Source organism: Schistocerca cancellata, chromosome 1 (genome assembly GCF_023864275.1).
Source record: "Schistocerca cancellata isolate TAMUIC-IGC-003103 chromosome 1, iqSchCanc2.1, whole genome shotgun sequence".
In the NCBI taxonomy this organism is placed as follows: domain Eukaryota; kingdom Metazoa; phylum Arthropoda; class Insecta; order Orthoptera; family Acrididae; genus Schistocerca; species Schistocerca cancellata.
In genome coordinates, this window is record NC_064626.1 from 740,052,392 (window position 1) to 740,068,054 (window position 15,663).

Genomic DNA, 15,663 nt, shown 5'->3' on the forward strand with positions numbered 1-15,663 from the left:
CAGAATTAAGATCATGTGTGCCTCTGGCCAGGTTCCCAGTGGCACCACAACACCACAAAACATGGCTTTTCTATAGTGAGAGTTGACTGCAGAGTGGAATGGTACAGTTTTCAGTGATGGGAGTAAGTTCTGTCTGTATGCAAATGATAGACGTACTATGGTGTAGACTTTGTGAGCAGCTTACTCCAGAGTGCATTTCTCCTCAACAAAAAGGTCACCCAATTTCTTAGGCAGGAAGGTGATTTGTTTTTCAGCAAGATAATGCACATCCACATACAGCTGCTGCAATGCAACATGCTCTTGAGGTGGTGTAGAATTGTCCCGGCCAGCGAGAGCATCATATCTCTTGCCAGTTGAACATTTAAGGAACACGAATAAGTGGGAACGGAATAGCTCACCAGTGCCTGCAAGAACCATGCTGAACTGTAACAAAAGACTCAAGATGCTCAGGAGAGTCTATTGCAGAATGCTATTCAGCACCATTATGATCATTTGCATGCTAGAATACATCCCTGCCTTGCCGCTAGAGTGGGGTACACTGGGCACCCTTTACCATAGCATGTATCATTTGGTCATTGTCACCATACACACTTACAGTGATGAAGTACCTGTCACCTCTCTCGTCAGTGAAATGACCTTGTCCTTGAGGTTACTGCATTTATTTATTTATTTCATGGCATGTACGAATGCTTAGTTGAGGATGAGGCTTACAAAAATGAACCAAACAGTTTTTGCTGTATGGTCATTGACACCAAATAAAACAATCAATCTTAAGGAAAACAGCTTTTGCCTGTATCAAATCTACTTTGCCCATTTATTTCCCTTATACTTTCACTTTGCATCTAGCACCTACATCCGCAGTCATCAAACTGCAACATGCATTCATGTGGCCCCCAATTATTAATCTTATTCTATAATAATATGCATCAAGCAACTAACAGCCAAATTCAAAAATGTCAACTAACGTTAGAGCTTAAGAGTAATTTTCTTGCTCAATAACAAAAGTACTTATAGGGACAGTAATATTTTAAGATGTTCTTAATTAAAACTGACACTGGTGAATACAGCCTTGAGCTAATTTTGCCACTTATGTCGGGAGCAGTGTACTAGTAGCACAGCCACTGCAGGGTTAATAGAAGTAAGAGGTGATGCAGACAACTTACAAGCATTCAGAAGTAGCACCGATCAGCTGCTGTAGCATAAATGTCAAACAGAAGTAATATGGATTCATGAATGTACATTGTAGAGATTGTCATTTTCAAATGTGGCACATCTTTGTAGCAAGTAATATGCAATCAAATTAAGCTATTGTAATACAGTGCAATAGTAAAAACTGCCATTCAAAACATTTGTGATGGTTCCTCATATTGCAAGTTATTAATTAATGTAACATACTAATTTACAGGGTTCCAGTCAATAGTAAGTTCAATAGGGGAAGGTGTGGTAAAATGGCCAGGTCATGAAAAGTTTAAACAACTTCCTCTGGCCTACAGATGTAGTTCCTTGTTTACTTCAGTTTGATGATTTATCCTGTGTATCGCTAATGCTGACACAGCATCCAAAGGGAAAATTGGCCAAGGTGTTCACCCCCAATGAAAGTTCTATCCCTTTGTGACAGTTTTGAATGAAGTTACTCTATTTGGCCCAGTACAAAGTGCCAACTGGAAACAGTCTGCTGCAGCTGCATGTTAATCTTTCACATACTATGGCATGAAGACAACTAGAAAATATGCCCCCAAACAAGAGTGGCCAAGTAAGTGCTCCCGACAGTCGGGATACCAGTTACTTTGGAATAAGGCTGGGCATCTCGGACATATTCTGAGTCGTGGTCACCTTTGTGCTCATATGGCAAAGACTACCAAATCCACCAGTTAGTCCCTCAGCCGTTAGGGGTAAAACCCAATGGGACTCGGGGCAAGTAAGGCTAGCAACCTGCTTCCCTGGTACTTTAAATATGATGCTGGCAACAATCAGAGCAAAATGCCTCGGACCTTTGGAGGTGACGGAGTCCCACCTCTAACTGACAAACCAGGGACTCCTAAGATACGACTTGGCAAACAAATGGTAATGAGATGGGGAGCTATTAATATCAATGGGGGCTACTCTGGGAAGAAGGTAGAGCTGGCAGAGGCTGCAAGTAAGATGGGGCTGGACGTTTTAGCTGTTAGTGACATTCGGGTAAGGGGTGAGAAAGAAGAGGAAGTGGGAGAATACAAGGTCTACCTGTCAGGAGTCAAAGCAGGAATAGCACAATGGGGTGTAGGGCTTTACATCAGGAAAGAAATGGAACCCAGCGTAGTTGCAATAAGGTATGTAAACGAACAACTTATGTGGATAGATTTGACAGTGTCTAGCAAGAAAATTAGGACTGTGTCAGTATATTCGCATTGTGAAGGGACAGATCAAGATAAGATGGATAGTTTTTATGAGGCACTCAGTGATGTAATGGTTAGAGTAAAGGACAAGGACAGTGTTCTGCTCATGGGTGATTTTAACGCCAGGATTGGAAATCGAACAGAAGGGTATGAAAAGGTTATGGGTAAATTTGGAGAGGATATGGAGGCCAACAGGAACGGGAAATAACTCTTGGATTTCTGTGCCAGTATGGGCTTAGTAATCACAAACTCCTTTTTTAAACATAAGAACATTCACCGGTATACTTGGGAAGGCAGGGGAACCAGATCTGTCATTGACTATATAACAACAGATAAGGAAGGCTGTGAGGGACACACGGGTATTCAGGGGATTCTTTGATGACACTGATCATTATTTAATCTGCAGTGAAATTGGGATTGTGAGGCCGTAAGTGCAGGAGGTCAGGTCCATATGTAGGAGGATAAGAGTGGAGAAACTTCAGGATAAGGAAATCAGGCACAAGTACGTAACAGCGATCTCGGAAAGGTACCAGTTAGTTGAATGTAGTCAATTACAGTCATTGGAAAAGGAATGGACAAGGTACAGGGACACAGTACTAGAAGTGGCTAAAGAATGTCTTGGAACAGTAGTGTGTAAAAGTAGGATGAAGCAAACAGCTTGGTGGAATGATACAGTCAAGGCAGCCTGTAAAAGGAAAAAGAAGGCGTATCAAAAATGGCTACTTACCAGAACCCAGGTAGACAGAGAAAGTTATGTTGAAGAAAGAAACAAAGCCAAACAGATAATTGCAGCATACAAGAAGAAATCGTGGGAAAACTTTGGAAACAGGTTGGAGACTATGGGTCAAGCTGCTGGAAAACCATTCTGGAGTGTAATTAGCAGTCTTCGAAAGGGAGGTAAGAAGGAAATGACAAGTATTTTGGACAGGTCAGGAAAACTGCTGGTGAATCCTGTGGATGCCTTGGGCAGATGGAGGGAATATTTTGAAGAGTTGCTCAATGTAGGTGAAAATGCGATCAGTAATGTTTCAGATTTTGAGGTAGAATGGGATAGGAATGATGATGGAAATAGGATCACATTTGAGGAAGTGGAAAAAATGGTCAATAGATTGCAGTGCAATAAAGCGGCTGGGGTGGATGAAATTAAGTCGGAACTCATCAAATACAGTGGAATGTCAGGTCTTAAATGGCTACACAGGATAATTGAAATGGCCTGGGAGTCGGGACAGGGTCCATCAGACTGGACAAAAGCAGTAATCACACCAATCTTTAAACATGGAAACAGAAAAGATTGTAACAACTACAGAGGTGTATCTCTTTAATCAGCGTTGTGGGTAAAATCTTCTCAGGTATTGTTGAAAGGAAAGTGCGAGTATTAGTTGAGGACCAATTGGATGAAAATCAGTGTGGATTTAGGCCTCTTAGAGGTTGTCAGGAACAGATCTTTAGCTTACGGCAAATAATGGAGAAGTGTTATGAGTGGAACAGGAATTGTATCTATGCTTTATTGATCTAGAAAAGGCATATGACCGGGTTCCTAGGAGGAAGTTATTGTCTGTTCTACAAGATTATGGAATAGGAGGCAAACTTTTGCAAGCAATTAAAGGTCTTTACATGGATAGTCAGGCAGCAGTTACAGTTGACGGTAAATTGAGTTCATGGTGCATGCCTGAGAATTCAAGTTACAATACCCACAACAGTGTACCTGCTTGTAGAGTGAACAAGAACTTAAAATTTCTGTTTCAGAAAGGTTTTTACAATTTAAGTCAATATCAGCTCACAGGCTGCAACCTGTCTCCGCTGTTGTTCATATTATTTATGGATCATATGTTGAAAACAATAGACTGGCTGGGTGAGATTAAGATATGTGAACACAAAATAAGCAGTCTTGCATATGCGGATGACTTAGTTGTGATGGCAGATTCGATTGAAAGTTTGCAAAGTAATATTTCAGAGCTAGATCAGAAATGTAAGGACTATGGTATGAAGATTAGCATCTCCAAAACTAAAGTAATGTCAGTGGGAAAGAAATATAAACGGATTGAGTGCCAAATAGGAGGGACAAAGTTAGAACAGGTGGACGGTTTCAAGTACTTAGGATGCATATTCTTACAGGATGGCAACATAGTGAAAGAACTGGAAGCGAGGTGTAGCAAAGCTAATGCAGTGAGCGCTCAGCTACGATCTACTTTTCTGCAAGAAGGAAGTCAGTACCAAGACTAAGTTATCTGTGCACCGTTCAATCTTTCGACCAACTTTGTTGTATGGGAGCGAAAGCTGGGTGGATTCAGGTTACCTTATCAACAAGGTTGAGGTTACGGATATGAACGTAGCTAGGATGATTGCAGGTACTAGTAGATGGGAACAATGGCAGGAGGGTATCCACAATGAGGAAATCAAAGAAAAACTGGGAATGAACTCTATAGATGTAGCAGTCAGGGCGAACAGGCTTAGATGGTGGGGTCATGTTACACGCATGGGAGAAGCAAGGTTACCCAAGAGACTCATGGATTCAGCAGTAGAGGGTAGGAGGAGTCGGGGCAGACCGAGGAGAAGGTACCTGGATTCGGCTAAGAATGATTTTGAAGTAATAGGTTTAACATCAGAAGAGGCACCAATGTTAGCACTGAATAGGGGATTATGGAGGAACTGTATAAGGGGGGCTACGCCCCAGACTGAACGCTGTAAGGCATAATCAGTCTTAAATTATGATGATGATGATGATGATGATGAACAAGAAAAACAAACGTGGGATCCAGTTGCAATATGGCACTGGCCACCGCACTCTCCTAGGTACAGAAGATGAGTAGCTATGTAAGTCTTCAGGAAAATGCATGTAGTTGCAATATGTTATTTTCATGCCACCCTACAGTGTCAACATTGGCTAAGAAGCAATGTTTGACAACCACTGACCAACATAGTTGCAGCCCAAACTGTCATGCCATCTACAAACTACAGATGTGAGTCATTGTTTCTTTGGAAATGACCAAGTTGGACCTTGAATGCCATCGAAGCTATAATGGACAAGCTGTATCAATATACTGAAAGCAAACTACCAGGAGTGTGGTAAAAGTGGGTTTAGTTTGGAAACTGGCAGCTGAAGTACCCCTCCCACACACTACATGGCTTGAGGATAAATGTGGACAGTGCCACAAATTGTATATTGTGGTTCCTATACAAAACTCCAGCCTTCTGATTTACATGTTGTAGATTAGTGGAAGATCTTTCAGTAAAATCAGCATCATTGCAAATTAAATGCGAAGTGACAACTCTGCAAGAGGTCTGGATCCAAATATTGGCAGCAGAGACACAAACTCATAGACTCTATTCTTATATCCTTTTGTCAGTACCTACACAGAAGAAGACATCTGTTTACAGTGGCACTTCTATGCAGTGTTTGGTTCTCACAGGAAGTACAAAAAAGAAAAAACTGATGTTTGCACATCAAAAATATGCACCCATAACTAAAGCTTAGCTTTACTTGGAGGGATGTTCTATTTTTAACTATGTGCGTCCAGTTTCAAAGTAAGTACTACGACACCTTAACTGCAAGACACATTCTTAAAAGAGATTTCTCATCTTAATACAAAAAACTGTATCTGAATACATTTCAAGTTTGTGTAAGCCCAGATGGGCAGAGAGGTGGCTAATGACATAATGCTAACAGAAAAAAAATGATCCAATGCATACCAAACTTAGTGACAAAGTTATTATCCCCTAACAAAATAACAAATATCATCCACAGAAAATTAACAAGAGTCAATTATACCTGCAATCAAGGTTAACTAGCTGTTGGTTCTCTTTAAATATGTCATCTTCAAATAGGGACCCATGTCCACTGTATTTCAGCTTTAAATACTAATGTACCTGAAACATTGCACTATTTCTGGGACATTCTCTAAATGTTCTCAGACCCACAATTCCCTATTTATTGCCATCAATATGCAATGCAAGTATTTCATTTATTGCTATGAATATAAGACCACACCTCACAAGGGAAATTCTTGATAACTCCTCCCCCCCCAAATTCTCCTCCTGATTTAGTGATAAGAGGGCCCAGTGGATAGCCCATCAAAAACTAAACACAAATCAAGTGTGAAAATAGGAAGGAGGTGTACTGAACTATGGAGGACGGGGGTAATAGAAACAGTAAACAGTCCAAGGAGAAGAAGCACCACAAATAGCAAAAGCATCATGGGTAAGTGGTCATGGTGTTGGACTGCCAAGCCGAGTTCAACACGCTTTAATACTATTATTCCACCTCCTGCTATAATATTATGAACTGCCCATCCAGTCCTTGAAATGTGTATTCTCTTCCTATAGTCTTGGCAGTTGTCATGTTATATACTGGTTACAGAATGAGACAAGTGGTAAAAATACACTACAGTCATAAGTAAATGTGATGAATAGAGACAGCAAACAAGGTACCACAGGCTTCTCACAGAAATGAAAACAACACATGTGAACTATGTCACAAGAGTTCAAGAGTCAGTACTTTCAGAACAACTTAAAAAGTTAGAAACACATTTTGACAGGCCACAGAAACTGTGCGATTGTGAAACGGTTGCATTAATTTGTTGCAGCCTATGTGACAAACTATTAGGTTTTCGTCATTTCCTTCGGAGTGATCACATTCACATGAACATTTATACTGGGCGAGGAGGCATATCCCACCCACTCACCTGTTGTGCAGTTTAGGTGTGTCAATATGAGGTTACTATCTCATTGACACACGTGCTGTCAATGTCATGTATGACACCAGACATGTTTTCCAGTGGAGGATTCAGTGCACTTGTTGCCTTGGCTTCAAACATTTGCATTTCCCATACAAAAGCCATTTCCTTTCGCCTCCTAATAGAGTAGTTGTGCAGAGTCAACTTTCATTATAGGTCTGCCTCACCCCTCACTGTTGAAATATGTTACAACACGACAGACACAAATTTGAATAAAGCGAAAAGAAAATTTGCACGATAGAGATTTGAACCCTGCACACCCGTGTGCTAACCCAACACTAACCACTTACCCACATCACCATTTCTGTTCCCAGCTGCTCTATATTGCACTTTGTTCTTTGACTGTTCACTGTTTCTATTCTGCCTTTTTTTCCCACAGTCCAGTACATAATCTTCCTGTCTTAATGTTTCACCTGTGTTCGGTTTTTGATGAGCTGTCTACTGGGCTCTCACCACTAAATCTGGGAATGGAGGGGCGGGGGTGCAATGGGGAGTTTCCCATGACAACATGTTGGGCTATTCCACACAAATGTGCCTAGAGCCTATTATCAGACACTCAGTCCTTTGAATCATGGGAAACAAATATTCACATTCATGAGAATCATAAAGGACACAGAAACTCATTGACAAATTTCAATGTCATCAAACACTCATTTCTCCACCTATAATTCATCCGTTCACTCCATGTCCTAGTGAAAGATTACTAAATGGTATGAATTATCTTCCATGAAGCATTAAATAAAAGTGTTATTTCCGTTCACGTTTTTTCCCAACCTATCAAGTTTTCAGTCCTTGGAACAAGTGCAATATTCTTGTTTATTTGTAGATACAAATGAATGTACTTGGCAATGTTTGTGAAGACAGATACTGTTACATCCAGAGATGTTTCTTTGGTTCTTGTGAAGATACCTTTATCCTCTAGAGCAATACTCTTACAGATTTCCCTGTCCATTTGTTTTCCATATCACCTTTCAGCAACTAGTAATTACAGACTAATTGTGAGCCTGTATTTATAGATTCTTAAGTTAAAATAATTTACTTGGGCAATTTGAAGCAGATTTAGAGGGGGTAATCTACACAATATTATAAATGCATTATTACACTTTTTTTGAAAAATTTATTATTATCACATAAATGGCGCATTTTGTGTAACTGGAATGTACACAGTATATAAGATTCAATTAGTCTTCATAGATCCATGCCTGAGTTGCTGGCTGCCAAGCAACCAATTCCTTTGACTCGAACCAGAGGCCTATTTCCTTCTGTGCTGACTCCACTGAATCTGAACCGTGTATGATGTTCCTGCAGAAAGAACAAAATGAGATCCAATTTCAGCATGGTATAATCAACACTACATAGTTTAATTAGGTGTTATGTACCACATTGTTCTGTTTGTATAATTTACCTTCCCACTTGAATGCAGAAGTCACCCCTAATGGTACCTGGTGCTGAATCAGCCGGATTAGTTGTACCCATCATGAAACGCCCTGTCTTGACAACATTCAATCCTTCCCAGACCTGTGAAACATTTAAAAGCAATTTTAGATTAAAGATTATGTTTGAACAGTCTCAATACATGTAACAGTTACAATTCTTCATTTACATACAAGCTAATGGTGTGTACGTGTACAAAGGCAGTGTGCAAGTATGACCCTACAACCTAACCTAGACCTTGTACAATGCAACATTGTTCATCACAATTTCCACAGTTGTTATTTTCAACACACCCTATCCTGTTAATCTTGCAATTGTTGTCTGAGCACACAAATAAAAAATATTAACTCTACCTACAATCTTTACACCGTCAAATCACAGTTGAAGATTAAGACACAAAAGCATTAACTCTGCTACCATAACCCACCCAAGTGAGCATCAAGAGATTAAGTTACCTTCAAACATTCAGAAACATTTCATCAATGTTAATACCACCATTTAAAAGTAGTGTGGGACATGCTGAAAATATCAGATCAATGAAATGGAAAATATACAAGCCACAGTACAGTTCTTTGTTGCAATTATCCCTCCCTTTACTCCCACGCTTTTTCTAGTAGTAGTTTAACTATACTAGTTCAGAACTCATTTGTTGTTTCACAGTAAAAAGAATGAAAGTCCTTGCTAAACGAGTTAAAAAATAGCTGATTCAAGCTAATCTATTGCATGCCTGAGAATTCAAGTTACAATACCCACAACAGTGTCCCTGCTTGTAGAGTGAACAAGAACTTAAAATTTCTGTTTCAGAAAGGTTTTTACAATTTAAGTCAAGATCAGTATTTCTGTGAGCTGATAAATTGTGAAATTATCCAGTTCTTATCCAATGGCAGGGAAACTGTCTCTGCTGTGTAACTTTACACAAAAATGTATCAGCTATAGTTTTTAGTTTCCTCTGTTGTAGATAGTACAAAAGAAACTAACACGTCAAGATGAATCAGAGTAATGAAGTGGTGTCAGGGCTTCACATGTTTTGTGCATAAATGTGTCTTAGCATTCCTGTTCCATTAAACTTCGTAGTTCTAGCATATGGTTTGAGGTTAAAAAAAAAAAAAAATTGCAGGAACAACTCAATAGAAAACAAACTATTTCTAGACCCCATCCTTTACATGTCATACCATTATGTTGTAAGGTCAAACAGCAAATTAATATGGTAATTCTGACATCTTAATATTTGTAAGTAGTAAAGATGTTGATATGTTAGATTTCCCTGTACACTGAGGATTTTTTGCACTACTGCTCTTGCATGAAAGATTCACCTTCACTTCCATTTACCAGAATATTAGCTGATGTGAAATAAGAGCTACCCTTCAAAAACATGGGCATGTATTTTAGTTCTCCCTCACTTTATCCTGCTTCAAATTTTAAAAACACAAGGAAGTGCGGAAAAAACAAATTAGGCACAACATAAAATTTATAATGGGATGTAACCAATTTACTCAAGCTTTAGCAACAGACATTTTTATATTCACAAGTTTGTTTTCTCTCTCCACACTGAGGCTACATGTGGCATGCCATGCAAAGAGCATGTTTGATTTTAGCATTGCAGATTTTTAGTAATTCCAGTTCTTTATGTTCCTTAATCTGATGCCTAATTGTTCTCTTGCCATATCATCCATTCAACAATTTCATGGTGGTGTGATTTGAGCAGATTTATATGTCAATGTGGCTTCAAGAAAGTTAATTTGTGTCATTTACAACACTTCTTCCAACCACGGCACATATCTGAGGTTTGCCCACAATGAAAGCACTAAAATGTCCTAATACTTTTATCAATTAAAGTCATACTTTCGATGCACAGCTACACTAACATGTATTCTATGTTTATTTTAAGGTCCAGAATAGCTTCAGTATACAAATCCACATGCTGCATTCGAGGAGTAAGTGATAACTAGTTGATTTTAATATATCTTACCAGTCATTTAGCTGTGCTTACAGCTGAATAAAATTTATAAAATAAGGTAATGATTTATATATAGTGAGTGCATCTCGTCACAACAGTGCGCATTCCAACTGCAAAGCAGAGGGTGTCCAGAGCGTGTTTTGAAGAAAGGTATTTTAGAGAATGATGTGTATATTAAGGAGTGAACGATGAGTTGCCAATAAGTAACGGTAGACTGCAACAACAGTAGAAGTGTACCATATTGAATTTTTCTTAACTTGTGTACGACATGTGATAATATCCATCAAACTCATTACTTAATGTTTTTTTTTTAATTTACATTGCAATTTTAGTTGTTAAAACAGGTTAGGCCCTAAATCTGCTGTGAATGAAGACATCAGGCACTATAGATCAATCCGGTACCAGAATCAACATTTCATGGGGAAAGGGGGAGGTATACTACACTGTAAACCATTCCACAACAGAGACATGAGTACTCCATGTCTTGTCCATATGAGAATCTTTTCAAATGATGAACTTGCCCTTTCGGCTGAAGGGAAACGACTGTGCGGCAGTCCTCAATTGAGGAAAATGCCAGAGATGGTTATGGGGAATCAACGGAAACTACGGTCGGGCGGTTATGAGACCCCACTGCTTCGGAATTATTCCATAGAATGGCAGACTGCATACCAGACTAAAACTGGTAACCAGTCAATATTTGTTAAATGTGTGTTGCAATGGTACGTACTTTCAGAGAAACGAACGAAACCTTACAGTCAAGAACATCGATAATTAGGCATGTCTTTCCTCACGGGTATTAGGAAGCCATATTATTAAATTTTTGTAATCAAATTTTTCCACAGTTTCTGCGCACTGAGCTAGAGCTGGCCAGAAAAGGGGAAAAAAACCTATTATTTATTCAGAGAGTCTGCATTGGTTCAGCATTCACAAACTGTTGAAGTGCTGATGATAGCACAAGTGAAACCCGAAACGTTCTTGACAGAAGTCGCAAAAAATTAACGCCACGTGGTATTTTCTGATACACCACATATTTAACACATCGCTGTTTAAAATTCCATATACTTGTATTCTTGGGATCCATTAGATGAACGTTTTTACTTACCATTGCTACAACCGGGCCAGAAGACATGTATTTTACCAGTCCGGCGAAGAAAGGTCTCCCAATGTGTTCAGCATAATGTTTCTTTAGCAGGTCTTCCGACGGCTACGAATAGAAATTTGATCAATGTAACATACGTATACGAGGAAAATATGTTTTTAGTAACTATCATAGTAACTTACCAATACAAACTTCATCGCTACTAGTTTAAAACCTTTAGCTTCAAATCGTTTTATTATTTCACCAACAAGATTTCGTTGAACACCATCTGGTTTCACCATAATAAATGTACGTTCCTTGTTTGCTGCCATTGCTTTGGAAAATAAGGAGAAAATATACAGAACAGTACAAATAACCATACGACGTCCACGAGGAACTCAGAAGACAGAGAAGGAAGCCGGTAAAATGTACTAGGTTTTATGAGGTTCCGGTGGGAACTACTGTGCGGTCACAGATATTAGAAAATTTGGACTCGGGTGAATGGAGACATATCCAGTGCAAAAAAGGTCTTGAGTTGGTCACAGATGTTAGCGTAAGAGTGACAACTGTGGTAAGTTTGCCTTTATTTTCCTTTTCATACATAATCTCAAAATATTTCTGAAGTTGATGTCACTTTTTCCAACATTGGTATTGCAGTTTCGATAGTACAATCATCTTTGGATTCGTGTACATTTTTTGATATCAACTCTGGTACGGAGGTTGTCAGAGTTGTCGGGTGAGTGTAAAATGTTTGTTGTGAATTTTCAGTAGTTGCTTATGTTCTGATTTAAGAGTGTTTATTTACATAAGAACAAATTAATATAATAATCGCTGACCATTAAATATGAAGCGTTTTCGCTTGGCAGGAATATGAGTACTATTGGAATTATTCAGACTAGTGTTCCTAAAATTCATGATAAAATATTCAGGTTTTGTACCGACTGTTTGTAGGCGTTTTGGATAAAGAGCGTTTAGGTGTGTAACGCTACTCGACACCGCCTCTTAAAGCAATATTTTGTGCATGTATCTTTTGAGTGGAAGTGATTTCTTATCTGCATGGGTAAAAGTGTCCAGCCACATATCCTGAACGTTAGTATTCGACCCCAGTTTGTACCACGAATTTTGTGGTAATGTGGCGAACTGACGGTTAGACTGTGCACATATTGGATGGAAGCAAAAGCAGTAGGGCATCGTGGTTTTCAAACCAAACTTTTGTTAGATGGTTGTTTCATTACGATGAGAATGTAATATAAAAGTGAGTGTTTGGAACTAAAGCCTCTGTCAGGCGTGTCGTGTAGTAAGGAAGTGAAAAGTGGGCGATAAACAATTCAGACAAGAAAAAAATGGAAGCTGTTGAAATGTCGCATAATTGCAGAAACTGAATTGATTTATTTGCTTCCAAACAGTTTTGGTGTGCTGGCTAAGGCATCATTAGTACATACATAACTATACATTGCTAATCTTGTACTCATCCTGCACTATCACAGCCTTATCCTATCCAATTTTGTCAATGTTTTTTTTTTGTGTGTGTGTGCGTGTGCTCTCTCATGTCCGATGCTGTTGTACCAAATGGTCTATGGGCAAATAAATAATAAATCGCATAATGTTTTGTTGCGCATATGGCACAGACTGCAAATAGAGTTGTATGCCATAAATTACAATTTTATCTGTTCAGTCACATTTGTAATAATTTTTTTTTTAATTACATATTAATGCAGTTCTGTTTAGGATGCTTTTACCCTTACTATATCATGCAATATACTGTTGAAAAATACTGTGACAGCATGTAATATGTATGGCAGTAAATCATATTGTCCACACAAACTAAGTTAACACTTGACTCTGTGGCATATGGGACCAACTGTAGAGGCATTTGCCATTTATGGTTGCCTCAATCAGCCACCATTCCAAGTGTCAACTTTGTTTTCATGGACCATCCAAGTTTTGGTTTCCCATGGTGTTTCTAAATGGCTTAAGATGTATTTTAGTGGTTTCTTTAAAAAAAAAAGCTACAGCTGATGTCATACCTACACCTTTCTGCATCATCCTTGATAATCTTAATCTACCCACTGCCTCTTCTTTCATCTACCCACTGCCTCTTCTTTCATTATCTTGCAATTGGAAACAATGTTCAGTGAGCAGACTTGTTGGGTGCATTATTGTACCCACTGCTGTTTGTTATTTTTATACATGTAAATAAACTTTGTGTGGCTCAGTGATACGATGGATAAATGTCAGACTACAAATCCATAGGTCCTGGGACATTTTCGGTCACTTATTGCGTTTCTTCACCTTTGATACTGAATTGCGTATGTGCCCAGCGCTGAGTGGCACCTTGGTTCCAGAAGCACTTTGGCATCCAAAATTAAGTTTTGTCATGAAGACAGGCTTATATTTTTTAGATGATGTTCCACTGTATTTTGTGAAAACAATGACTTTGCAGTTTTAGTGCTTAGAGGAAAAATGTTTAATATGGCAAAGTGTGTTAAATTTGGTGTGAATGTAAACATTAGGTTACTTCACAGGTCAGTCTATTATCACAACCTTCATTTGACATTTAAATTGATTGACTCTGACTCACAACCAATTATCGCCTTCTTACCTATCCTAGACCTCGGGCTACACAACAGATCAGTCGGATTCCAAAACCAAGTTTTCAGGGGGTGCAACATCACACTTGAGCCCAGATATATTTTTTATGCTTGTATAATAGTTCCATCTACTATATATAGCCTTTAAATTGGGTGGTAAATTATATTTTTAGGGTGTAAAATAATTTTAATTTTGTGTAGATTAATTCATGTTTTAAAAAATTCAGATTCAAACAAGACAATTCAAAGATAATTTTTTTCTTTTATTAGCACCAAAGCTGCAATGTCAGTTATCCATAAACTCATACCAAAGCAGACACAAGCTTATTTGACATGGATGACCTACCCTGTAATACCTCTACATCATTGATCTTCGGTGTAGCACAGTACATCTTTACCAGGCTATATCAGTAGTGCAATTCTCTTCAGAAGTTTTTGGTATGCATATTGTGAAGAACTTGAATTTGAAGTCACATATCACCCAAGTCATTGTTTACTTTAAAGTTCCACTTCACATACGATGCTGATGAAAATGCCAGATGATAATTTACCAACAATTGTATTCATTAGTTAGTGTTTCTTGAAAAACACTGTGCATTAGTAGCCTTCCCTTAGATGATTTGATATTATAAAGAAACTGTTGATTATTTCAGGTGACATCTTTGTTCACTGATTCTACATACGTACATACATACATAAATACTCGGTGTGTGGCAGAGAGTACCATGTACACCAGAGTCACACATGTCATTAATGTTCCACTTCACATACAATGCTGATGAAAATGCGTGCAAATGGAGCAAAGGAAAGGACTGTCTGTATGCCTCCTTACAAGCCCTAATTTCTGTAATCTATTCTTTGCAGTTGTTATGTGAGATGTTAGTTGGAGCCAGTAGAATCATTCTGCAGTCAACTGCAAATTCCTGTTTAAACTTTCTCAACATTGTGTTGCAAAAAGAATGCAATCTTCCCTCCAGGGATTCTCGTTTGAGTTCACGAAACATCTCCATAACACTTATGTGTTGATCAGACGTGTCAGTAACAAATGTAGCAGCACGCTTCTGAATTGCTTCAGTGCGTTCCTTTAACTGACACCTGATGGGGATCCCAAACATTCAAGATTTGGTCGTTCCCAAAACTTTCTTAGTAAGCCGAAGTTAACCATTCACCTTTCCTGCTACTGTCCTTATATTCTCATTACATTTCATATCACTTTGCAATGTTAAGCATAGATATTTAATCGGCATGACTGTGCACCCCACTGACACTGTATTCGAAGATAGCAGGATTGTTTATGCTGTCCGTCTGCACTACCTTAACTTTTTCTACATTTATAGCAAGCACCCACAAAAAAACTTGACCAACTCATCCTGTAACCTTCTACGACATTTACCTGAATACTATGGTGTTATCAGCAAACACACACCGAGTGCTGCTGATTCTATCCATCAGTATCAAGTATCACTTTGAATTTCATGCAATGTAATGATCTGTG

The 15,663-nt window shown here is 38.7% G+C and overlaps 2 protein-coding genes across 2 annotated transcripts in view; one reads left to right on the forward strand and one right to left on the reverse strand.

Moving 5' to 3' along the window:
- Positions 1 to 8,176: 8,176 nt before the first annotated feature.
- LOC126185570 (nucleoside diphosphate kinase A) lies at positions 8,177 to 12,042 on the reverse strand. Its single transcript, XM_049928140.1, has 4 exons — positions 11,781 to 12,042; positions 11,602 to 11,703; positions 8,514 to 8,626; positions 8,177 to 8,410 (listed from the first exon to the last, which is right to left on the reverse strand). Exons 1-4 carry the CDS (start codon positions 11,955 to 11,957, stop codon positions 8,290 to 8,292), a joined length of 513 nt encoding a protein of 170 aa, XP_049784097.1. The 5' UTR covers positions 11,958 to 12,042; the 3' UTR covers positions 8,177 to 8,289.
- Positions 12,043 to 12,234: 192 nt separating this feature from the next.
- LOC126185554 (U3 small nucleolar RNA-associated protein 18 homolog) overlaps positions 12,235 to 15,663 on the forward strand; it is a 91,071-nt gene continuing 87,642 nt past the window's right edge. Inside the window, exon 1 of the mRNA XM_049928138.1 lies at positions 12,235 to 12,313. The gene's annotated coding sequence lies outside the window, so the exon portion shown is untranslated. The remainder of the gene's footprint in view (positions 12,314 to 15,663) is intronic.

What these genes read in the sequence shown, in the direction of transcription:
- LOC126185570 (XM_049928140.1), bottom strand. Translation starts at nt 11,957, where the DNA reads ATGGTTATTTGTACTGTTCTGTATATTTTCTCCTTATTTTCCAAAGCA. An exon ending in TAGCGATGAAGTTTGTATTG is followed by an intron (nt 11,704 to 11,780) that starts GTAAGTTACTAT and finishes TTCTATTCGTAG; the next exon opens with CCGTCGGAAGACCTGCTAAA. An exon ending in CTGGCCCGGTTGTAGCAATG is followed by an intron (nt 8,627 to 11,601) that starts GTAAGTAAAAAC and finishes AATGTTTCACAG; the next exon opens with GTCTGGGAAGGATTGAATGT.